Below are 24137 nucleotides of genomic sequence, written 5' to 3'. Positions count from 1 at the left end.
GGGGCAGCAGCTCCTTGGAAGCATCAACACAGAAGAGCTGACATTTAGGCCTGAAGACACCCAAGCAGCGATTCCCAAAAGGTGACACACTGAAATATGCCAGGATATTTGTGTATGTGAGTGGGTGAGAGAGAGGACAAGGAGGGTCATCATGGATTTATGAAGTGTTGTTTCTGTGCAGCTCACCAGCTCTCCCTCAGTATAACAAAATTTTTGAAAAAACACCTTTCACTTGACTGATGGCTTTATTAATTCCCGAAGACCAGGATTGGAAGCAGTAACTGATAGACTCTGTTGGGAACGGCAGAAAAGATACACGCCAGAATGAGATTGCTACAATCAGCCATACTGGGTGTTTTTTTCAGGGGGTTGGGTGGGAGCGGGGCTGCAGGGAAGAGTCTTTTACAGCAGCTAGTACTGCAAAGCACAGCTGGCCACTCAAAGAGAAGCCTCACCACCAAGGATTTCAAAACAAGTAGGTTCCCAGATGAAACATACAGGGCCTGAAGTTTACCAGTATTTATTTATGTTTCTTAAAAACAGTAGAAAGTTTCCTGATTGTTGCCTATCTAGAAATTACATGACTTCACCAACCTGCTAAAATGAGCTCCAAATAATTTTTCTATACTCCCTAATTGTGAACATACATACATGGCTTATTAGTGTGGTGGTACAGCTTGTACCTCGCTTACTTCATCACCTCTTTGTCACCTTCATTCATGTCAGCAAATATTAGATTGTCGGATCTCTGGGGCAGGGACAGCATCTTCTCAGGTCTCCTCTGAGCCACATGGCAGCTAAAAAAACCACTACACCCATTGTCTCCACTCTTGTTCAGGTGGTATTAATCATCTCTGGGGTAAGTCACATGACACTGCGGATTTCCTCCACTACAAATTTACTCTCTTCAATTCTACCAGCATTTTCATTTCTCCTCCATCACACCTGTAGCCCCAGCTCATTTTGCTACTTCTGACTCTCTCCTGCCCCTCTCACATGGGATCGTCCAGATTTCTTTAATAAGATCTGACATCACCTTCCAATTTGACCCTTGACTTTCCATCCGGCTCCCATCCTCTACACACTAGTGAGACAGAGCTCTCTTCCAGACCAAAATCACAACACTTACTCCATCCTCATCATCCCAAGCCTCTGAAAGCCATGGCACCGTTGATTACTCCTAACTTCTTGAATCTTCTCCTCCAGTGGATTTCGCTGCTCCTCTGGTGGTTGTTTCAACTTTCAGCTTGCTGCTTTAGCCACCCCTAGTTTCCATACAGATGTGTCCCAGTGCTATCCAACCTTTGCCCAACTGGGACTAATGCTGGCAGCGTGCTGGAAGGCTGAGGGATGAACCTAAGTTACATAAAAAACATTTTACAGCCACTGTCATTTTTAAGAGGCTCAACCCAGAGACTACATGTCCCAGCATGTAATATTCCATCTTGCCAAGCTCTGAGCTGCACTTTGCTCCCACCAACTAAAAATTTTAGGGTGGGGCCTTTCCATTTGCCGTAGTGGAAACAAAGGAAATCGGTTTCGTTCCTTCAAACAGTCCATTTGAGTCCCAAGCATTCATTGTATTTTCCTAATAATCTTTTCCTGGTTCTCTTTATGACACTCATCAGACTGAGGGGGAGTACTTTTAAAACAAGCTTTTAGCAAAAATGTTTATAAAAACTGAAGTTAAATCCTTACTGATTTAAGGAAATCTGTTCCAATTACGTTATTTTTTTGAACCAGGTACTACTTACTTTTTTGCCATGTTTTATCCTGATTTTTGTAGTTAATGGCTCATCCTTTAACAGATCACTTTTCCGATAAACATTCCTACATCTCTTAGCCATATACATATAAAGCAGCTCATGAGAGCTGGCGTCTATTCTGTCACATGCATCATCAACAGAGTGACATTTTAAATCTTCGTAGAGATTCACAGACATTTTAGGCCAAAAAGGGACTATTAGATCACCTAATCTGACCTCCAGTACAAGAGAGGCCATATAATTTCACATGACCTCTGTATTGAGCCAGACTAGTGTTTGACTAAAGGATATCTTTCAGCAATATACAAATTGCTGACCTATTTTCAAGTGATATAGGTAGCTTAAGGTGAAAATTTAAGTTTTGTTAAAAAAAATTACAAAACGTAGTAGAAATCATTTTTAAATAATTAAAGTAAGTAAATCAGTGTAATTGTGTAACTTAAAACTTTCCCATAGTGTACACAACTCAAACACTGCCATATGCTTGTATGTGACAGTGAGAAAACCGAAATTGATTAAACTATTTTCATATGCTGGCTCTGAAGACAGTGCAAATTGAACAGCAAAAATAAAGATATTTTTAAAAAGTGCACATGGCTCCAGTAATCTAAGTGTTTAACATTACTGTAGTGGAATTTACCTTTATATTTTTGAAAAGCCAGTTTCCTGGTAATATGAACCCTACTGTCAGTTTTGTGCTAGTTTTTGTCTCTCTATTGTTTCCTAAATTAACTGTCTTTCATTTGCTAGCAGGCAGTCTTCACCTGTCCCTAATAAAGCTACTCCAAAGCAGAAGCTGGAATTCCAGTTTTAAAGGACACTATTCAGAGCTGATTATCCAAATGGAGAAAACCAGGATTATAAGGCAACGGTATCAATTTATTCACTCTTCTTGGTCTCAAGCTATGAGATTTTATTTTGTAAACAAGTCTCAGTATTAGTTCATGGGCTCAGAAGCAAGAGTTGAACTACAATTCAAGAGATTATTTTTCAGAGCAGCCAGTGTTTTTTTTGTTGTTTTTTTTTTTAAACAGGTAACCGGATGACTTTGCCTATTGAAACAAATTTAGGAGAATCATGTAGTTAATGCAATTTCAAGGGTTAAATCAAAAGCATAATTGCCACATCATTTGAAGACAAGTCACATTAAAATCTATTTTGCTTCACTATACATCCTGCAAAGGGGACGATTTACCAACCCCCCCTCCCCCAGTGGAACAGAAATTGATTAGATCTTCATAGTTATGTTATGAGATGGAAAAGATGGCTAAGTATCCATCCCCACCTGCCACAATGCAGGACTATTCAACTAACTATTTTTTATTTTTGCTAACTAGCCAGACTAAAAGTATTTTTTTTAAAACCAGGCCAAAAAATAAAAAAAAGATTCCAATTAGAATCTCATGCCTCTATTTTTTAATATAAATGTTGTGGGCCCCTCCAATTCCTGCCTCGCTCCAGCTGCAGGACATGTTACAAGCTGCCTCACTATAACAGCCTCTATAGAGGCAAAACCAAGAATCTGCTGCCTGCAGAATGTCCCACCGCTGAAGGGAATTTCGTTCTCTTCCTAGCCACCAGGCTTAACTATTTTGCTATGATTGCAAAAAACGGTATTTTAATTTTTAAAGAGTCTGAAGTATCCATGGTTTAAGAGCTATAGCATCCCTTGTGCACATAAAGTAGCCATGGAGGTTACATTAGCTCACCAGCTCTCGGGGTGGCCTGTAGCTTATTAAGAGTACCCCCAGCCCAGAGCGTACCGGTTCTAATCCAGTGCATGTAAAACCCACCCCAGTTTTAAACCCACCCTAGCTTAACAAGCAACCAGTTAGCAAATGGGAAGGGTATGAATGACCAGCCCTCGCCAGAGTGTAACATTAGTTCTTACAAAAAGATACCCAAGCACGTGGCTGCCAGTTTACATCCTGGTAGCAGCTACAGTCCATTGATGATTTGGGTCTGGACAGTGAGGCTGCTGCTGCTGCCACCTGGATTCATCTCCACAGAACTTTGCGTGGGAGACTGCAGCCAAGCTATCTGTTTAGCTTCGTTCCTTGCCCAGCATTTGTTTTCCTCTTTACAACTTGAGAAGGAAGAGCCTCTCTTGGCGTGTGTAGCCATGCAGGCCCCCTTCCCCTCACAGCAGGATTCTTACTGCCGACCATCTCATAGCTCCGCCATCTTCATTAGTCCCACTCCTGTGAGGGAGAATCCCCTCCTCTCAGTCAAGCTAGGGGGCAGCATGCCTTCTCTGTCCCACTGATGGCCAGTCCCCCGCCTCAGCCCTTCTCAGGGACGTTGGTTAGTCTCCCCTCAATCCCAGGAGAATGGCGGTAAGCCCCTTCCTTGCAGCGACACTGGATACAGAGATTGGTCCCCCTGCCTCTGCCCCATGGGTTGGGGGATCTGCTGATGTCAGGGGTAAGGATTAGCCCTCCAGTGATGTTGCTGGGAATTATCCCCCTACGTTCCATGAGTAGGGAATAGCACCTCCCAATGATGTTTAGAGTGAGGAATAGCCCTCAAGTGATGGCATTTTACGGTGGGTTATCCCCCCTTATTAGCCCCAGGAAGTAGGCGTACCCCTCAGTGACAGGGGGGTAGCCCCAGGGGGAGGGACATCTGAACCCCACGAGGTATTAGACCCCACTCCCTAGCAATGATGGGGGGGGGTTGGGTCCCCCATTGTCAGTCCCATTGCAGAGTGGGGTTAGTCCCCATCCATCCCATGGGAGTCTGGTGGGGCTACACCCCCAAAGGTGCAGCAGTAGGCGGCTGACCAGCTCCAGTCCCCTTCGCACCCCCTATGAGTCTGAGCTACCCCCTGGGTGCAGCCGCTGGGCCATACTAATGAGGGAGCGGAGCTGCACCAACTTGAGTGGTCCCACCTGCCGGGGGTCCTGGCTCTCCAGCCAGCGTAGTGCTGTCTCCAAGCCCCTGATGGCTTCCCGGGCCGTGGGCAGTGGGGGATCCCCTCCCTCTTCCACTCCACTGCCTCCCCCACTGCCTGCATCCACCCCTGCTGCCTCCTCCTCCTCATCCCCACCACAGCCTCCAGGTCCTTCATCTCCACCATCCCCTTCCCCATCCTCCCCCTCCATGCCTGGTGCCGCATCGTCCAGGTGCAGCCAGTCGGCCACCTCCTCGGGTGCTAGGCGTTTATAGGCCAGGGCAGCCAGATGGGTGAGATCGCTGAAGACCTTGCTGTCCCCACCGCCTCCATCCCCACCCAGTGGTTCCCCCTGTTCCTCTTCCCCAGGCTGGGGCTCAAAAGCAGCACGCAGCCCGAGCAGCCAGCACTTTTCGATGGAGCCAGCAGGGATGAGGTCCCAGGAGAGGCCAGCGAGGTACAGCATGTCCTTGAGCAGGAAAGAGCGCACAAAGTCCAGGGGGCCACTCCCACCACCGGCTGGGCCGGGCCCCCCAGCGGGGCCGCCTCCCCCACTGGCCACGCAAGACACAGCCAATCGCAGCAGCTCCCGCTTGTAGAGCTGCTTGAAGGCGGACACCACGCCTTGCTCCAGCGGGGCTGGGATACGGCCTCCCCCTCCAGCTGAGCTGCCCCCTGCCGCAGCCTTGGAGAGGAAGAGGGCTCGGATGGAGCCATCTGGGGTCTGCAGTTGGGGTGGCTCCTCTGGGCCAGCACCGGAGGGCGGCGGGGGGCTGCTGAGAAGCAGCACCGCCTTCTGCTGGAGGCAGCTGCGGCGCAGATAACGCTTGACTCCTGGCACAAAGTCTTCAAAGAACCAGGCCCGGAGAAGGGCAGGTCCGAGCCGGGCCTCGGGGCTGTAGCGGTAGCAGGCCGGGAACTTGTCCTGGTTGTGGTGCCGGAGACTGGGTGGGTCTGGGAGCCCCCCAACCACCAGCGGTTTCAGCTTGTGCGAGCCAGTCAGGTTGGCAGCCAGCAGCACGGTGACGCACTCCTTCACCACCAGCCTCCGACGGGGGGGAGCCTGCAGGCGGGGGGAATGGGCCCGCAGCTCTCCAGCCTGGCCTGGCAGCAGCTTCCAGTAGAGTCCAGTTACATTGGCATTGTAGATCTGCTCGTCCCCGTAGCCTCCCCCGTCCGAAGGAGCCGCAGCGGCTGGAGGAGGAGGCGGCGGGGGCAGGAGCAGCGAAGGGTCCGGAAAGGTGGAAGAGGGGGCCCCGGGCTCCAGCTCAGCCTTGAGTGGCGGGGTCCCTGGGGCGGCGGGGTCCCCCCCTCCACCTCCACCGCCTTCGCCATAGATGCGCTGGCTGGAGATGCCGTGCCGTTTCTGCCAGCGCCAGAACCAGCCATGGCTGGCTTTGAAGGTGCACTCGGGACCGTAGATCTGGCGGGCGAAGGCCTCGGCCTGGGCTTGGATGATGGGCCCGGAGAGCGGCACGCCGTGCTGCCGCAGGGTGAGGAACCAGGTGTAGACGGCCCGGTCGATCTCCTCCTCGTTGGCCAGGCGCATCTTCTTGCGCTGGGTGCCCACCTCGCCGCCCAGCTGGTCCAGGAACCAGCGCAGCTTGTGCTCGTCCTTGAGCCAGCCGCGCAGCGTGCCGCCGGGCACCCCGAAGTCCCGGCACACCGAGGCCTGCCGCTCGCCCTTCTTCACCCGCTCGATGGCCTGCAGCTTGTCCTTGATGGAGTAGGCGCGGCGGAAAGCCATCTTCACCGACAGCCCCGCGGGGCCCCGCCCGGGGGGCCCCCCGCCCCGCCGGCACCGCGCCGCCGCCCCGGGCTCGCCCAGCTCCAGGCACACGGGGGACGGCTCCTGCTGCCCGGCTCCTCCAGCTCCAGCGGGCTCCGTCCGCCCGGCTCCACCGGAGGCTCCCGGCGGCTCGGCTCCTCCAGCCCCGGCGAGGCCCTGCTGCTGCTGCTGCTGCTGCCCGGTCGCCCCCGGGGCCGCCTGGCGCCCGTCCCGTCCGGGGAGCGTCTCCGCCTCGGCGGCTCCCGCAGGCCCGGCGCAGGGGTCCCCGGTGGCCGGGGGCAGCAGCGCGCCCTGCCCGCAGGCCATGCGGGAGGCTGCCTGCGGCCGCTCAGCGCGCTCCCCGGCGGGATCCATGGCGGGGCCCGGCGCCGGGGCCGCGGCCGCTGGCAGCCATAAACCCGCCCGGCCCTGCGCAGTCCTGGGGAGACGGACGGGCCCGGCCCGGCCCGGGGGGGGGGGGCGCGTTATAACCGGGGGTGGGGGCGGGGAGCCAAGGTCTTTTGTCTCCTCTCTCGCCCCTGAGAGCCGATAGGGCGGGCCGGCGGCGCAGGCGCCGTCGCTGCTCCGCCCACCCCCCCAAGTGGAACGTCCTGTTCTCCCCCCACCCATTGGACTCCTCCTCTGTGGCAGGCTGTAATTCCTATTGCCGGCACCCTCGCCGGAATGTTCCATTGTCGCAACAGGGGGTGTCCAATCCCTCGGCCCTTTCCGTTCCCCGCCGCGGCCGGGGATGTACTGCCACAGAAGCGGCCATTCCCCTCACAGCAAAGACCCACTCCCCACCCGGACTGTTCCACTCCCGCGCCCGCTCTGCGTAGCCGCCGCCGCCAGCCGGCGCCCCCTCCCTCTAGCCACGGTTGGTCGGCGCCGCGACCCACAATCCCCCGCGCGGCCAGCGCGGCTTCTTTTCTGCTGACTGAGGCCGAGTAGAGCTGCGCGCCCGCCGCGTGAGTACGGAGCCCCCGCGGGGGCCGGGCCGGCGTGGAGAGGCCTGGGGTCACGGCCGGGCCCGGGGGAGGCACCGCGCGGGAGGGGGATGGGCCATGGGGCTGAGGCGGGTTCCCCGGCAGCCTCCCCGCCCCCACCGTGAGCAGCCCCGTGCTCCCCTCGTGGGCAGGGGCCTCCCCCGGGGGGGCTGGGGGCCGGGGCAAGGACCTCCCCCGTGGGTGCTGGTGGTGTGGGGATCAGGGGCCTCCCCCGTGGGTGCTGGTGGTGTGGGGGCGGCGCAGGGACCTCCCCCGTGGGTGCTGGTGGTTTGGGGATCAGGGGCCTCCCCCGTGGGGGCTGGTGGTGTGGGGGCGGGGCAGGGACCTTCCCCGTGGGTGTTGGTGGCTTGGAGGGGTGGCCTATGGCGGGAGGGGGCTTCATCTGCATCCCTCTGTGCCCCCAAGGCTCCTTTCCACCGCACGAGCAGCCGCCGCTTCTCTCACAGGCGAGGAGCCCTGCTGTGGGCAGGTGCTTCTGGTGGTGGGGGCAGGGATTCTGTGTCTCGCTGCTTCCCCCGATGCCTGCCCGTGTCCACCATCCTGCTTATCATATGCTGCCCTCATAGCCAGAGAGCCCTGCTGTGGGGGAGGGGGATGATAGCGAGTGGCAGCAGGGACTCTGTCGCTCGAAGAATCCTTCCCCCACCCCCCCCATGACTGTGCTGTGAGCAGAGTCCTGGGGGGGGATCATAGGTGAGCCTCCCAAAACTCCTTCCCCCTCGCTACGAGCTTGTGCTTCCCTTACGGCTGAGGAGCTCAGTTGTGGATGCAGGTGGTCCCAGGAAGGATTATAGGAGGGTCCTCCAAAGAATCCTCCCTTCCCCCTGCACCCTCTCTGTGAGCATCAGCCTGTTTGCCTGGTGCTCCCCTCACAACCAGGGAGCTCTGTCTTGTGTGCCAGCAGCCCAGAGATGAGGGGTGTGTGAACTCTGTGGTGCTGACTCACTTTTCAGCAGCTCTCAGTCTGGTAACTTCTGCTGGCACTTCAGGCTCTTTCCACTGAAAATCCAAAGTCAGGCAAAATCTGATGGGTCTTCTTATTTAGGTACTTTAGCTCCCTGATGCTATGCCCATCTGTCATGGAGTATCCTTGAGCACTCCCTAAGAAAGGGCCTGATCCAGCAAGCTGCTGATCATCCCCAACCTCCTTTTAGCTCTGTAACAGATCAGGCTGTCCTGAACATCACAGGATTATGCTGCTGTTCTTGCACTTTCTGTTGCTGTGTAGCAATCTGACTCCATAATCTCTGTTTAATCCTGATTTATTCTGGTCATAACCATAGTTATTACCTAGAGTCTCTCATGGTTTGTTGTATCTGTAATCTGAGTGCATTGCACGCATAAGGGGCTCCTTACATTTTCCATTCCTTGCATAAACTTGTGTTTCATCCTCCAATTCCTCCTCTTTCAGGGATTCCTGGCATTCAGCCCCCCTCACCCCCCAATAATGGCTGCTATCAACCAGCTTGTACATCTATAGACAATTACAGATGTGGTTAAAACTGCAGGTTCTGCTAACTAAATGCAGGGGGTTGTGTGTCCCCTCTACTCCCTTCTGGCTTTCTGATTTGCACCAAAATCAATAGGGTTCTGCCCATTGATGCCTAGAACATTCCCTGAAATTTTGGAATTGATTGGATTAAAAAGTCTATCCTGTTACAGATGGGAGAAATACTATTGAGTTGCTTGGCTTGGCCAGATGTTCCTTATTACCTTCTCTGGTTATGCACCCTATGTGCCTCCTTGCTCACTTCTACTTTTCTTTTCAGGTACATATTCTTTTCCTCTGTCTGGCTTTGCTCCTTTCCTTTACAGGTATACTTTTCTCCTCTCCCCCACTTGCTATTCTGTTAATTTTCCGATACTAGTTGATATATTTTTTCTTACTAACTTATTTCTTATCCTTTTCCAACTGATTTTCTGCAGTACTACACACTTGTCTGGAGGAGCAAATGGAGCCTGCCTTTCCCAGTGACAGGTATCTCCAGACTTGCTTTTCTGCACCTATTAGCTGAGTGACTTTAGGTGCTGATTATTGGTTGCTAATCACCTGGGGGTGGATGTCAAGGTTTCAAGGAATCATAGTTGGGAGGTCCCAACTGTCATTTTGTTGGCTGACTGGCAATCCTTTTGCTCATTTATGTCCTGAAACACTCTGCAATCTCCCCACAAAAAGTACTGCAGGTAGCTGGATTGGTAATTTCATTAGTGAGATCAAATGCTTAACTAAACTGATTCTTGCTTATGTGCACATAATTGAACTAACTACCAAATTTCTCTTTCCACTCTGGGTTTTCACTTGTAGTTGACGTTTTTCCTTGCTGTTGCTGGGATTAGCTTTCAGTAGATACTGTTGGGGGATGGATGTGACATGTGAGATAGTGTGAGAATACTCTATACATAATCCCTGTTGGCTTTGTCTAGGGGTATGTCTACACTATGAAATTAGGTCAAATTTATAGAAGTCATTTTTTTAGAAATCATTTTTATACAGTCGATTGTGTGTCTCCCCACACAAAATGCTCTAAGTGCATTAAGTCGGCGGACTGCGTCCACAGTACCGAGGCTAGCGTCGACTTCCGGAGCATTGCACTGTGAGTAGCTATCCCACAGTCTCCACTACCCATTGGGATTCTGGGTTGAGATCCCAATGCCTGATGGGGCAAAAACAGTGTCTCAGGTGATTCTGGGTACATGTCATCGGGCCCCCCCTCTCCCTGTCTCCTATTTCATTGTCGATGGGCTCTACTGTAGGGAGATACAGTCAACTCATTGGTAATCTTGCACTGTTTAAGATTGTGGATTTTGAAAAGCAGTTGACATTTCCCTTCAGAAACAGCTGCTGTGGAAAAAGTGTTCCCTTCATTTAAAAAAGAAAAAGAAAAACACAATCTTAAAATAATACAGGTGAAAAGCTTAAGCTCAAATCTTATTTTGGGTTTTATGAAATATTGATATAAATGTTTTCATCACTTTTTTAACTACGCATTCCCCTGTTTCATTGGAAATCCAGTGTGACAGTCTTATTTTAGTTTGTGACAGCCAAGAAGTGATAATAAGCAGAAACTGAAAAGGAAGCTGAGCAACTATGCATTTTCAATTAGAAATTGTTGAAACTTAGAGGGCTTTTAGATGGTGGTTAATATTGCTTATATATTGGTTATGGGAAGTTTTCACTGCATTGTCCTGTGTAACTTTACATTGGGTGAGGGAGGTTGATAACTATGTATTAATCAACACAAAAACCATTGCCTTTTTGATGTTTTGAGTCTTACAAATAGCTGGTACGCTTTGTGCCACCATTTAAGTTGCTGCCTGTTACGTTTCAGTGGCATGGATAATACAAAGGCCAGTATCCAACCTGTGCAGCAAGAGCAAACATTGTTGCACTTTTCTTGTCTAGTCTGCACACACATTTTTATAATCATAGAAACATTTTGTACATAATACTAGTGGCTCCTAGAATAGTTACGATGAATTAAATGCATAAGAACCTAATAACTATATTCAATTTAGGGAGCACAATAAAGGCTTATAAGGTGATTGTACAGGAACTCCTCACTTAATGTTGTAGTTATGTTCCTGAAAAATGCAACTTTAAGTGAAACAATGTTAAATGAATCCAATTTTCCCATAAGATTTAATGTAAATGCAGGGGGTTAGGTTCCAAGGAAATTTTTTTGGGGCAGAGAAAAGGCATTATATACTGTACAGTACTGCATTGTACTATGGTTGGGAAGTGCCCCTGGCTTATCCCACACAGGCACAGCCCACTGCAGGCAGGAACACTAGGAAGCCCCTTTGCAGCAGCAGCGGCAGCTTCCCCGGAGAAGAACAGGCTTGGACTTTGCCAGGAATGCCCCAGGCCCGCCTCTTCCTGTCCCCACTCCACTCCAGGCCTGCTCCTGGCCCCCCTCCCAGCGCTTCCCTGCTGCCAAACAGCTGGCAGATGTGGTGTGTCCCTGCTCCTCCCCCTTCTTCCCTCCCAGAAAGTCCTAAGTGCTGCCAAACAGCTGTTTAGCAGTAGGGGAAGCGCTGGGAGGGAGGAGGTGGAGAAGTGGAACTTGGGCAATGCTTTCTTGTAAAGTTGCTGCTCTTCCACAGAATCTTACAAGCAGGCAGCCAAACACCGTTATAAGGGAGCATTGCACAGCTTTAAAGGAGCATGTTCCCTAATTGAGCAGGGACGTAACATTGAAACAACATTAAGCGGGACAACGTTAAATGAGGAGTTACTGTACTTTGCATTTAAGTATAGAATAGGGTTCTTTGCTTCTCTGATTTCTACTGTTGATGTACTCGGAAATAGAAATTGTTGCAGAGATTATTCATAAAGCACAGTAAGATTATTTTTTAGTTGTAAAGCTTAGTGCTCATGAAAGTGAAATGAATCTCTCTGGGCAGAGTTGTTACAAAGCACCTACCAGTGCTGTTCTGAGTTGCCTTGGCTACTCAGGGTTACCTCCAGAAGCTGACACATATTAAAGCAATAATGGTTTTGTCTACACTAGGGTTTTAACTTGTTAAAATACTTTCCCTAATGCAGATGTGGTATTTTTGTTAAATCAGGTATTTGCATATGAAACTGTCCTATGTGTATAATTGTGCAAATTACATTGGCAATTGTACACTTATATTATTTAAAAATCTGATTTTTTTTAAATGTCATAGGCTATGTCTATTCTACAGCATAATTGGCATAATTTATGTCACCTAGGGGTGTGAATAAACCATGTAAATTACACCGACATAAGCGCCGGTGTGGACAGCACTGTGCTGATGGGAGAATTCTCTCCCGTGGGTTTAGAGCAGTTAGATAGCTTACAGTGGTGGTAAACTCTCTAGTGTAGCTGTAACCATAATTGGGTTTAAGAATTAACATTCCATTGAGGTAAAAGGGAACTGGACATGTCTCAGAGCTGTTTCAGGATGTTTGTAGGCTCTTAATTGGTTGCATGCAGTTCCCATTTGGAAGATTTTCTTCGCACTAGCATTTTATATATAAAAAATAAGTTTGATTTCTGCTAAGATGATCATGCTGATAAATATCTTAAGCAGGTTGCATGTGGCCCACAGGCTGGGTGTTTGAAGAATTAACTTTTAAAACATCATGTTTAACAGACATAGAAATATGTATATTTTCTGTCTCTTGACTAAAAAGACGACCTGTTAAATTCTTAGGGGGACTGGACTTCTTCCAGTAATTGTTCTTGTATAATCTTTTAACAAACTTCTGCTACAGGCTTGTCCTTTTTTTTTTTTTAAATTGCGTTAACTGCCAGTTAGCTCTAGCTAGTTAACAGCTCTATAGGCTCTTCTGAATACTCAAAACATTTGTAGTTTACCCAAGGCTGATCCCTATCAAGTACACTGAGGTAACAACTCCAGTGTGTATGTAATCTAATTGTATTTTTAGTGCTGGATACAGTAATTTAAAACAAATACAGTTGGGTTTTAGATGTATATGTACATAGTTCTATTTAGTTAGTTCTAGACTCACTAGTATTAAGCAGCCACAACTTTGCAGTAAACTGTATTGTTTCTAATTTCTTTTGAAAGTTAAAACATTTTATACAAGTAATATCCTACCTGCTATACAACTCGTTTACTGTGCTCTCACTGGTTCTGCGTCTCTAGAAATAAAACTTTCTCACTTTTCCTAACTTTATTTCTTAATGCTGTCATAGGAACTAAAAAAGTAAGTACTTACAGGTCAATATCTTGTCACTTCTGCTTTCTTTTTTTCAAGAAAATCACTGGATTGCATGCATTGGTGCTAGGATTTTGTTCACCTTGATTATAAACAAGTCACTGTCAATTTAAGTTTTCTGTCTTCTAATAGAAATGACCGTATACTTATAGGAATTTACCGTTCATTCTGGTTTCAGCTCTTTGGAGAGGAAGATCTCTCATCTGATTTTACACGAGAACACACAAATCCTGCAATAGTAATGGTGTCCTAAGTACCCTTATTAAATACATAATGCACATGTACCCCCATATATGCACATCACCATGACTGCTATTCATTGATTAATCAGAGGTCATTTGAGGAGTTGCAAGAAACTGTCACTAATTATGTTAAACTGGATTAAGTAACCTCCCGTTTTATCTGCTATGCAGTTGCCTTCTTATGTCCGACTTGAATTATACACCTCTGTCTCGATATAACGTGACCCGATATAAGGTGGGTTCACATACAAGGCGGTGAAGCTCTGACACGCTGCTCTGAGCAGCGTGTTACGGGTGCCGGGCCAGGCCAGGGCCAAGGGGTTCGATAAGGGGCAGAGGGTCTCGGCGGCGGTCAGGGGCTCTTCCTCCCCCGTTGCCCCCAGGGTCTGGGGTCAGGAGCTGTGGGAGGGCACTTTTGGTGGCCCCGCAGTCCCAGAGTGGCCTGGGGGATTAGCGGGGGGCCGGGAGCAGCCCACTCTGCTTCCCTTGCCCCAGCTGTGTCGCTTGGGGGAGGGATCTTGAGGGAAGGGATCCTCCCCCCCTTTCCTCCCCCACACTCACCAGCAGCGGCGGAAGCGGAGCAGCCCGGCCCCAGCCTGCTCCACTCCGCCAGCTCCCAGCCGCAGCGCTCCGCTTCCTGCTGCAGATGAGTATGGGGGGCGTCCTTTCCCCAACCTCTCCGCAGTCACCTCCAGCAGGAAGCAGAGCGACGCGGCCCCAGCCCACTCCACTTTCTTTCCCCAGCCGTGTCACTGCGGGGCGGCTGGGGAAAGGTCCTGCACTCACCTGCCCAGCAGGAAGTGGAGCATCACAGCTGGGAGCTGGCGGAGTGGAGCTGTCTGGGGCTGGGCTGCTCCGCTTCCTTCTGCAGGTGAGTGCAGGGGGGCATCCTTTCCCCAACCTCCCTGTACTTGGAGGTGGCAGAGTGGAGTGGGCTGGGGCCGGCTGCTCCACTTCCCGCCGCTGGTGAGTGCCTGTCGGGGCGGGGAGGGGTGGATAGGGATCGGAGCAGTCAGTGGACAGAGGGGTTAAGTAGGGGGTGCGGTCCTGGGGGTGATTAGGGACGGGGGTCTCTGGAGGGCGCAGTCAGGGAACAAGGAACAGGGCGGGCCCAAAGCAAGTTTGATATAACGTCTCACCTCTAATGCGGTGAGATTTTTTGTCTCCCGAGGACCGTGTTATATCGGGGTAGAGGTGTAGTCATGCAGACTAAATGTTAAACATGTAATAGCAGAATATTAAGAGCCAAGACTATATTCCCCTCTTCTCTGAAGTAGTTGAGAATTGTAACCAGAAGGTGACCTTTAGATGCAGAGCAAGCACTTGCCTGCCACAGATTCACCTGATACAATCATATGTGACTTTTTAAATGGAAGGCTTTATCTGTTCACTGCCAGCCTATATTTTGTTCTTGGTATGATTTAAGAGAACCCAGATCCAATGAGCACCCCCCTCCCATTAATCTAAAACACCTCGTGCATTCACAATACCCAAAGCTCCCACTTCAGTGTCCTTATTGAGCTGTTGCAGTCAGTACCTTAAAAGTTCAGGTTCATAGACATAACTGTCCTATCCATCTTAGTCAAATGCTGATCTAAGCATGCACTTTCACATTTTGTACACTTCAGATGGTCAAAACTAGGTAAACAGTATAATTAAATTATACAACCCTTGCAAGATAGTAGTTTAATTTTGAACACCTGTTTTAAGCAATCACTGGTTGTGAAAAGTCCTAATCCTATTTTTTCTTCAGTCCTAATCTTTTTCAGTATCATCATCCCTTTTCCTTTTCCACCTACTGCTCAATAACCACAATTCAGATTATTTCTTCCTCTGTGGGGGATGCTACTACTTTTCTGCAGATGCATTGGAAGCTCCTGTGCAAAACAGTTCCTTGGTGTAACTAGTCAAACACCCCATTCCCTTTAAAAGATTTCTTGTAGTAGGTATTGCTATTCAATATTTGTCTTGTGGGGTAGAGACTGCTCCTTTTTTCTGAGTACAAAGGTTAACATGTAAAATATTTCTAAGTCAAAAATCTGACACTAAAATAAGTGTGGGGCTACCATGCTTTTACAATGAAAGCATGTAACATGGTCATCTTTACATTCTAGAGTACTATGTGCACTTGATTAACATTTTAGTCATTTTTATGCAACTAGCATATGTTCTGACTTTGACCTATAATCTGATGTCGTCATTGCCTGCTTGGTCACAATGCCAAGGAAGCTGTGACAGCATGGCTTATCCTGAGGGCCAGATCATAGAGTTGCTGCTTTATCCCCACATTGCCACCCACTTAATGGGACGCTTTGACTTCAAAAGTAATAAGTAGGATTAATTCTCTTTGAAACCGGTGGCTTACTGTAGTAAGAAGTGTTTTATTAATGTCCATAGGGTAGAGCATCCAGTTAAACTATTTTTTTTTAAATCAGCCTGACTTTCAGGGTTTCCAGTTTTGATATTTTAATCAAGAGAAATATATTGTTTGTTTCAATTGGACAAGAGTTGTTCATTGTCTTCTCTACCTGATAAAAAGTATCAATTTTTATTTTTAAGCAAAAAAAAAAAAGGGTTCCCCTAAGAAATTGTGATTTTAATACTGTATTTAGGTGTTAGATTTTTTTAATATCAATGTAAAAATCCCCAAAATAATAAGTGTAAGTTTAAAATGGCAAAGGCACTTAAATTTGAAAATAGTTTCCCCTTTACTTGTCTGCCGAGTCCTGAAATAGGAATTCTGGTTTATTTTTTCCAACTGTTGGTATCGCCATCTGCACCTAATGGAATGTTGGAAAATGTTCAGTTTTAAATGTTTCTGATTTGATCACCTATTGCAGAGTGAAATATAATCTTGAAACTGAGACTGGCAGGTAAGCAAAGAGGGAACTGACTTTTCAGCTAGTTAATTTTAAATTGGATTTGTGCATAATTGAACACACTCTTTTACTAATTTACTATCTTGAAATTTAGTAGCTAACCTTTACCTGGATTTCTGAGCACTGCTGTAAATCCTGCAGTTAGGAAAATCTCTCCAATATCATGTTTGATAATTTTGATATCCTGGAAGCTAAATTTGACTTCATAGTGGATTATAAACAATAGTTAAAGCACAAGACTTTCATGCCAAACAAATGCAACATTTATGCCACTTCCTTTGTATGAGATATTTCAGTTGATTTAAATGTGAAACAATAGCATTTAACAAAATCTAGCTTAAAGTTATAGGCTGATCTTTCTAAAATTGCTGTGTTTAAAATAAGCTTGTCATATATAATGAAGGTTAATATATATGAACCCTGAGACACGCTCTTAAAAACTCTTGTCCTTTTCATTTGGCAGTAATTGATTTTTAACTGAAATCCAGTGAGTGTCAAAGTTTGTTGGCTCAAAATATATTTGAGAGATTCATGGTTTCCAAGAAAGCCTGGAGCCCATTACTAACACATAACCTTACTCTATCTCAGCTAACTTTGTGCAGCTCTGGGAATAGTTTCCTTTGCTCCTCTGCTGGTTTTATAGCAGTCAAGTACAATACAGCATGTCCTATATTGGCAGTGTCTACAAAAAGATCTTCATGAGTAGGGAATCTTTTTTTAAAAAAGCAAGTTTTCCAAAAATACCGGTTTAAGGGTATCTAGTTAGCACATTGGTGGTGCTTATTGGGTGGTGATTTGGAAAATCCCTCCACTATACCATAAAACTTTGAAAAGGATTCAAGTTTGGCCTACATGACTGACAAGTGTGCCTTACAGTGTAAAATGTGAACTACATGTAGAGCCCTGTGGCTTCAGTTTCTGAGGACTTAATACAGATCTAACCAGACCAAATGTGAATGTGGATGTAGATAACTTAATTAAAAAGGTGCTTTACAGAGAAATAGATCAAATTTGAACTTGGATTAAACATGTGGACAACTTAATTCCTTCTCACTGAAATGTGTAAACAATGAAATGGAAATTGAATTAAATGCCCAAAGCACCATTTCTTAATATATTAATCATGACTGAGTGGTGGGTTTTTATATAAACTTTGCAGTGCTTAAGAAATGGCTCAAATCTAATGTATGCCATTGGCTTGTTTAGTTATGTTGCAACTACATTATTGTGCTTATCTTTTAATGCTGCCACTCTTTGGAAGATGAGGACAAGGAAACTTCCGTACCTACTAGAAAAGGTCTGGTTGGACAAGCACCAGTATGATGAAGCGGAGAGGCTCCACTATGAAAGAGAAGCCACGTTGGCAGCCTCAGCCACTGAAAAGTGCCAAGAGGTGGAGGCAATGAACAGTGTTTGCCACGATGATCCCGTCGAGGGCGAATTGAAAGACATGAAAAGAGTGAGAAATGGGAAGAAGCAAAAGAAAAGGAAACGCTCTCCAAAAACCAAGAGTTTGGTCTCCAAGGTAGATTTCGTCCTGACTGGTTTATTAGCTGATGGCGTGTGGTTTGACAAGCCTTTCTTCGATCATGCTGAAAACATGTTCAGAAAGAAACTTGCAGATGACCTGACCCAGAAAGCCCCTGAGACTGAACTGGCTGCTGAGCAGCCAGCATTAGTGTCCTGGTCAGAAGAAGCTGTCCCAGGTGTTCATAAGCCAAGGAAGAACCCAGCAGCCTTGCACTGCACTCATGCCAGTCTGATTGCTTGTCACCATGTCATCCAGGATGTCTGGGTCAACAAGTTCAACTTTGATGAGGCAGAGAAGGTGTTTGTTGAAAGGTCTCAATCTTTTGTTCACCCACACTTTCTAGATCTTCCATCGGTACGATGGAACAGTGACTATGGTGATGTTGATCAAAGAACTCCAGATGAAGGGTATATAACAGCTCTATCTACTCCTGCAACCCCTGCTACACCATGCCTGTCAACAGATGTGGTGGTTCATTCTGGTGCCTCTTTTGTTACCAGTTTGCCCAGTCCTGCATGCCAGACAATAAATGGCAAGCCTCAGATATTGAGCTTGCAGGCATTGATTTCGGGGGTGTGGCTGGAGAAACCTATTTATGATGATGCTGAGAAATGCTTCTACGAGAACATGACTGACGGGCATCCTCCAGGGAAGGTGAGGCCACAAGAGCGCAGCCGTCCAGAAGCCTTGAAGATCAGCCGAAAGGACAAGAAGGGCCGCAGTCCCGGGAAACGAATGAATTCTCGACATGTGGAGTTCACCACTAACCCTTCCCTTCCTAAAGATGCTGAGCACCCTTCGCCTACCTGGTATTTCCTACACAAGGACAGTGAGCATTTGTGGCTTAGTAAATCCACATACGACAGCGCTGAATCACGATACTATGCATCTGAGGCCCTGAAAATGTCAATCAGACAAGATAATTCGAGGGTTCCAGAACTCTCACTAGCAAAACCATCTCGACCTGCTTCTCGTGCCGCAAGTGTGCCCTCATCAGAAACTAAGTAGGAAAAGCTTATTCTGGGGTAACACTCAAACTCGGAAAATTGATGGTTCAGGATTGAGCTGAAATAATTGGCATATGTAGAAGGCAAGCGCCCTGTGGGTCTGTAGTGCCAAACACAACACTGGCGCTATAGATATAACCTCCAGTTATTGAGCCAAAGGTCCTGTTTAACCTTAATCAGGCTTCACTTTACCAGCAGGGCTTTTGAAGAGGGCCCTCCTTTTTTAAGGTAGCTCACTGTTACACTGATGAGTTGTAATTAATCCTCAAACACCCCTAGGAGATCGGTAGTTAAGTTATTGTCATTTTATTGCTGGAGCCAGACAAGTTCGATAATTTGCTCGAGGTCACAGAGAACTGAAGTCAAAGGAGGGGTTAGAACTCTTGATTTGGGAGTTCTGATTCCCAGTCCTGTGCTCAGGCCACCCATTTCTTGCACAGAGCCTTTAATCCCAAAGTGCTTTACCAGCAGAAAGGTGGAGGAGATGACCGTATTGTCTAAGCATTGCTCTGGGGTGGTACTGACCACTTAGCCCCTCATCATTCTGAGGTTCATAAACTGAGTTTTAGGCAGGTTTAACAGTAGCTTTCTTTTGGACTAGACCTTTAGAATGGGTATTGTGTTTGCAGTGCATGAGTATTAAAGATCCCATTGCATTCTTCACAAGAGAAGGAATTTGTTCCGGTGGCTTTGACCAAAATTTCCCTAGAGGTTGCTGTATGTAGGTTTTCCACTGGCTTCCCCTGAGAAATGGATGCTTTTTTGTGTCACTGTATATGTTCAGCTTGTAGAGGAGCTTTGGGATCCTTCAGGATGAAAGATGCCATTTGTCTGTAAAATAGGCCCAAAGTTTTAATCTGGAGACCGCAGGTGCTTCCTCTGAACAATTGAGGGAAGGTAATCTGATAAGCCATTTTATCTAAAAGTGGGTGTTTAATCTGGGCATGTAAGGGAAGGTGAACTAGATTATAACAAATCCAATGAACAAACATTGGATCTGGGAGGGGAGATGCATTTTTAAAATGTAGAAAAGATCCATAGTTATTGGCCCTGCGATTAGTCTAATTAAAACAGTCTAATTTTGTTTAAAGGCTGGAAATATTTGAAAGCAGCCTGTCTTGGGTGAGTACAGAACAGCATTTTTGTTCCACTGTACATGAAACAATGCAGTTTATATTTTGATTTTACATAATTGCATTGTACTTGCTGAACCCAAAACTTTTCTACCGTTCAGAGGCCACATTACCTTCTGAGCTGTAGCTCTTCAGTGGATTTGTTTAAAGGCCAGTACTTAAGTGCTGTTTTGTAGCCCAGCAATAAATAAATTGCTCAGAGAATAAATAGGTCTTCCTTTCTCCTCCCTTTGAGGAGACACTTGTGATCCCTTGAGTTTGAATAGGATTCTCTGTTGCCAGATGGAGTAAGAAGAATCTGTACCCCACACTCTCCCCATGAAATGACGATTGTGTCAGTACAAAATGTACAGTGTGAGATTGATATGGCCAGTGTATAATTAGGATTGTGTGTGGTAAACTGACTGCATGTAGCCTTGTGTATATGGACAGCATTTCTGGCAGTCTCTTGTAGGAATGATGTGAACATTGGGAAGGGGTTACAGAATTTGGAGATTTTTTTTTTTAGCAGTCTCTCTTGATCCTTCTCTGCCTTTCTGAATGGGTTGGTGTTGATACTGAGATGTTTTTACAACCGTACAGTAGAAAGCATTACTTAGTTAACCAGTGTTGAGATCTGGAGGTGTGTTTTTGGAGGATTTGTAGGGCTTACAAAGGTCTAGGCTGATTCTTGAAGTTATGGTCCTTGCCTTAGAGCATTTGAGTGGTGTAAACTTTCCCTAAAAGATCTTTAAATGCCCTTTACATAAGCTGATATTCCTTAGTTGCTATGTTCCTGCTTACACTTCTCACAACAGGGCCTTGTAATTGCTGTTACTTCATTGAGATGCTCCTTTCTTGTCTCTTCTTACCCCCTCAAACTGACCTTTTGTCCTAGGCTCCTGTACTGTGCCCTTGCTTTGAAATAACTGTATGTCCTCCATGTTAGGTTCTCGGAATAGCCCCATCCTAAATATACCATGAAGTTAAATAGCCTTTGGAAGCTGTTTAACTGCATGCCCATGTTAAGTTAGCCTCTTTGCCTCTGAATTCATTGTTACCACATACAAAGTAGTAGGTTGGCCTACTTTCATAGCCATTTTGGAACCCCTGTGCACTTTAGAACATCCTCCTTATCCTCCCCATATGGGTTGGAATCTTGTGATTTCTGACTAACACAAAGCACAATGGGAAGGATCTCTCCCCAACAGTGTAACAGTTTAATTTCTAAATGACTACAGGGTCTTCTGAAAATACACCCATGCAGGTCCATCTTCCACCCCTCCGTATGCCATCTTCTGAAATACTTTTTGTGGTTCTTGATTTGAAAGGAGGCGCTCTTCTAGTACCTCCGTTTTGTTTTGTCTGTCATGCCACATACTATTATGGAGTTATCCAGGAGGACTGGGTAATCTCGTTCTGCAGCACACTCAGTGATGCCTTGCCCATCTAGAGGGTCCGAACTGCGTTAGCATTAACCATGTAAGATAATCTACTCCGGGGGCATTCTGTGCCAAAAAATTCTGTGCACGATATTTTAAAATTCTATGAATTTTATTTGTCAAAATAACACTGTACATAATCAGGCCAATTTCAATTATTTTGGTAATTTATATCAAAATACCTGTCAGCAAGCATATTTATAACAATATGGACACTCACAAAAATTCCACCAGGAGTAGAGAGTTAAAGAAATCCCTATGACAGCCCAGTTCCTGTTTCTCTGTCCCCTTCCCCCACCACACACACTCAGAACCCAGCTTGGGGTGGGGTGGGGTGGGGGAGGTAGACACCCATAACCCCAGCTGCGGGCCCCTCCCCCCCCTTGCCCAGATATCCATCCCCCTGCCCTGCCAAAACCCAGGGATCCAAAGGGGGAAACAGCCTGATGCTTGATCTCAGGCTTGCATGGAGTTTCCTGCGTGCCACTCTCTCCTTCCCTCAGAGCATGCTGGGAACTGCAGCTGCCAGAACTCTCTAGCTCCTTCCCCCAGTAGTGTCTTCTATGTGCAAGCTGGGCTCTGCTGAGTCCAGTGGTCCCTAGTGGTGACTAGCAGCACTGCAGCTCATTTCTGTGGTCAAATAGCAATTCTGTGTGCACAGTGTTAATTTCTGCAAAATTCTGCATTGCGCAGTGGTGCAGAATTCCCCCAAAGGTAAAGATAGCTTGGTTGGAGCAGCACAGTTCTGATTCAGGTGTGGGCAGGGCTGAAATCTTTTGACAGTATGCAATAGAACTATGTGCTCAACTTGCTCCCCATTACTGTTTGAACACTGCTTCCTAACATAGTTGTAATGTGACTAAAACACCGTGTCCTCCACCCTGTGTTGTGCTAAAAGCTACGTTAAGGAGTTTAGTCTATTAGTTACTAAGGTTGACTAGGCATATTTAAAAAAAAAAAGTCTCTGTACATGAGCCAAAACAGCTGTGATTCTGTCCATTTTTTTTTTAAACCATTGTATTAATTGACTTGTGTGGATTTTTTAGTGTCTGACATTTTGATCTATATATCTTGGTGGAGCTGGCATTTCCACAGGGGAAGGGGCAGACTGTCCAACGTGTACAGCCCCCGCTTTATGCTGTGTTGCTAAATGCAGGTCAGATCAGGCAGACAGGTGGATGGATGATTAGAATGCCCTGCTTTCTTAATAGGATCCCATTTTCTTAAAGCTTTTCACCAGAGGGGAAGGCAGATAAAGGGCAGAAAGCTACAGTGCAGTTCTATGAGGGAGGGAGGAGGGAAATAAGTGCTATTGCTGATGAACCTGATACAAGCAGCTAACCTTAAATATTCCTCGGTGCTCATATTGTCTCTTCCTGTTTGCAGAAAAATGGCAGCCGATTTCCTTATGCATGAGAAGATCTGGTTTGATAAATTCAAGTATGACGATGCTGAGAAGAGATACTACGAACAGATGAATGGGCCAGTTGCCAGTCCTTCATGCCAACAGGTAATGCATATCCTCAAGTAGTAAGGAAGTAGTTTTTGCAGAGTGCTAGAGTCTAAGGAGCTCCCAGTACTGATAGCAGGTGAAAGAATTGACCCTTCCCACCTGTATGTATTTGTTAAGGTCTGTTAGTAATTCTCCTATTCTAGAGACCAATTTGTAAAAGCTCCTTTCTTGGAGACTCAGGTGCTGTCACCAAATTCCCTGTTTGGTTTTCAAAATGTTTTGTTCTGTGGACCACAAATAATTGCTTCAAACCCCTCCAGTGTTCCACAGGCTGTAGTTCAAAATATAGGGTGTATCTGAAGCTGATTTGCCTGTGTACAAGAAGAGGTTCAACTGTGTGAATGGGGTGAAACAGAAGTGGGGGGAAACCTGGGTTATAGTTTACAACAATTGGTCTTTTCTTAATCCTTCAGGTTACTTGTGCCCTACCTGTGGCAGGGCCACAAATAGGGTCTGTGACCTATCAGCGAGCAATTTTATATCCCATTCACAAGATCTGAGAACAAATGTTGAGGTAATATGGGAGGGTGGGAAGTTATGCTAAGGACTGACCTGTGTGAGCCATTACGATATCTAGCAATTTCCTGTTTTTCCAGGGAGCCAGTGTTCAGGAGTGTCCAAGCTGCTTTTTTTTTTTGGCCAGACACATCCTGGAGACCGAGTCCATGACGGGAGCATAGTGGTGCTAACGCTCCAGAGAGATTGTGACCCACATTCCCTTTCTGGCTTCCCCAGGAGGCCGCTGGGAATGCTGTAGATATTATTTGTCTGCACCAGAGCAGTGGTGGCTATGGTGGGGGAAGAGCAGGGAAAACAAACTTCAGGTCCAGCATAAAGTTCTCAAGGTGGCTCACACTTGCATTCCTGAGGTATCTGCACCCCCACAACTGGAGTAAGATTGTAGGGAGCAGTGATGCTCCCATCCTAAAATGTAAAGGACGGTTAACTGCATATGCATTTAATTCCATAGAAAGCGGCTTGAAATCTTAAATGGCTGTTTTGCAAGTGGCACGGCCGAGCTTTTAAACAAAGGTCAATGCTTTAGTAGCTTGTAGGCATGTTCTGCTGAATTTCTGCTGGCTATGCTACCATAGCGGTAGCACAAAGCTCTGTACAACATTTATTTGAAGGGCAGATGTTCCTACAGTAGGTCTACAAAAATTGGAAGTTGTAAGTAAAACATTAAAGCAGATTCTAAAGCACAGCTGTGTTCTGTGTAGTAGAAAGGGGAATAATTAGAATATCACATGACACACACAGAACTTTC

General features: G+C 46.9%; 2 protein-coding genes across 10 annotated transcripts in view; one reads left to right on the top strand and one right to left on the bottom strand.

The window, feature by feature from the left end:
- Positions 1–2780: 2780 nt before the first annotated feature.
- TIGD5 (tigger transposable element derived 5) lies at positions 2781–6852 on the bottom strand. The gene has a single exon (XM_039523267.1). The coding sequence runs from the start codon at positions 6800–6802 to the stop codon at positions 4574–4576; it is 2229 nt and encodes a 742-aa protein (XP_039379201.1). The 5' UTR covers positions 6803–6852; the 3' UTR covers positions 2781–4573.
- Positions 6853–7325: 473 nt separating this feature from the next.
- The window catches only part of EEF1D (eukaryotic translation elongation factor 1 delta), a 34160-nt gene continuing 17348 nt past the window's right edge, over positions 7326–24137 (top strand). For 6 of the 9 annotated variants that reach the window (XM_039523264.1, XM_039523263.1, XM_039523261.1 and 3 more), the window contains exons 1-2: positions 17527–18800; positions 22744–22867. In XM_039523264.1, the coding sequence (XP_039379198.1) occupies positions 17527–18800; positions 22744–22867 (1398 nt within the window). Of the gene's footprint in view, positions 7396–9203; positions 9250–9360; positions 9413–13125; positions 13133–17526; positions 18801–22743; positions 22868–24137 lie in introns of those variants that run through there. The other 3 variants (XM_039523265.1, XM_039523266.1, XM_039523258.1) reach the window with 3 other exon arrangements.

Source organism: Mauremys reevesii, linkage group 2 (genome assembly GCF_016161935.1).
Source record: "Mauremys reevesii isolate NIE-2019 linkage group 2, ASM1616193v1, whole genome shotgun sequence".
NCBI classification, from domain to species: domain Eukaryota; kingdom Metazoa; phylum Chordata; order Testudines; family Geoemydidae; genus Mauremys; species Mauremys reevesii.
This window is presented reverse-complemented; position numbering and strand designations above follow the sequence as displayed.

What these genes read in the sequence shown, in the direction of transcription:
- TIGD5 (XM_039523267.1), bottom strand. Translation starts at nt 6,802, where the DNA reads ATGGATCCCGCCGGGGAGCGCGCTGAGCGGCCGCAGGCAGCCTCCCGC.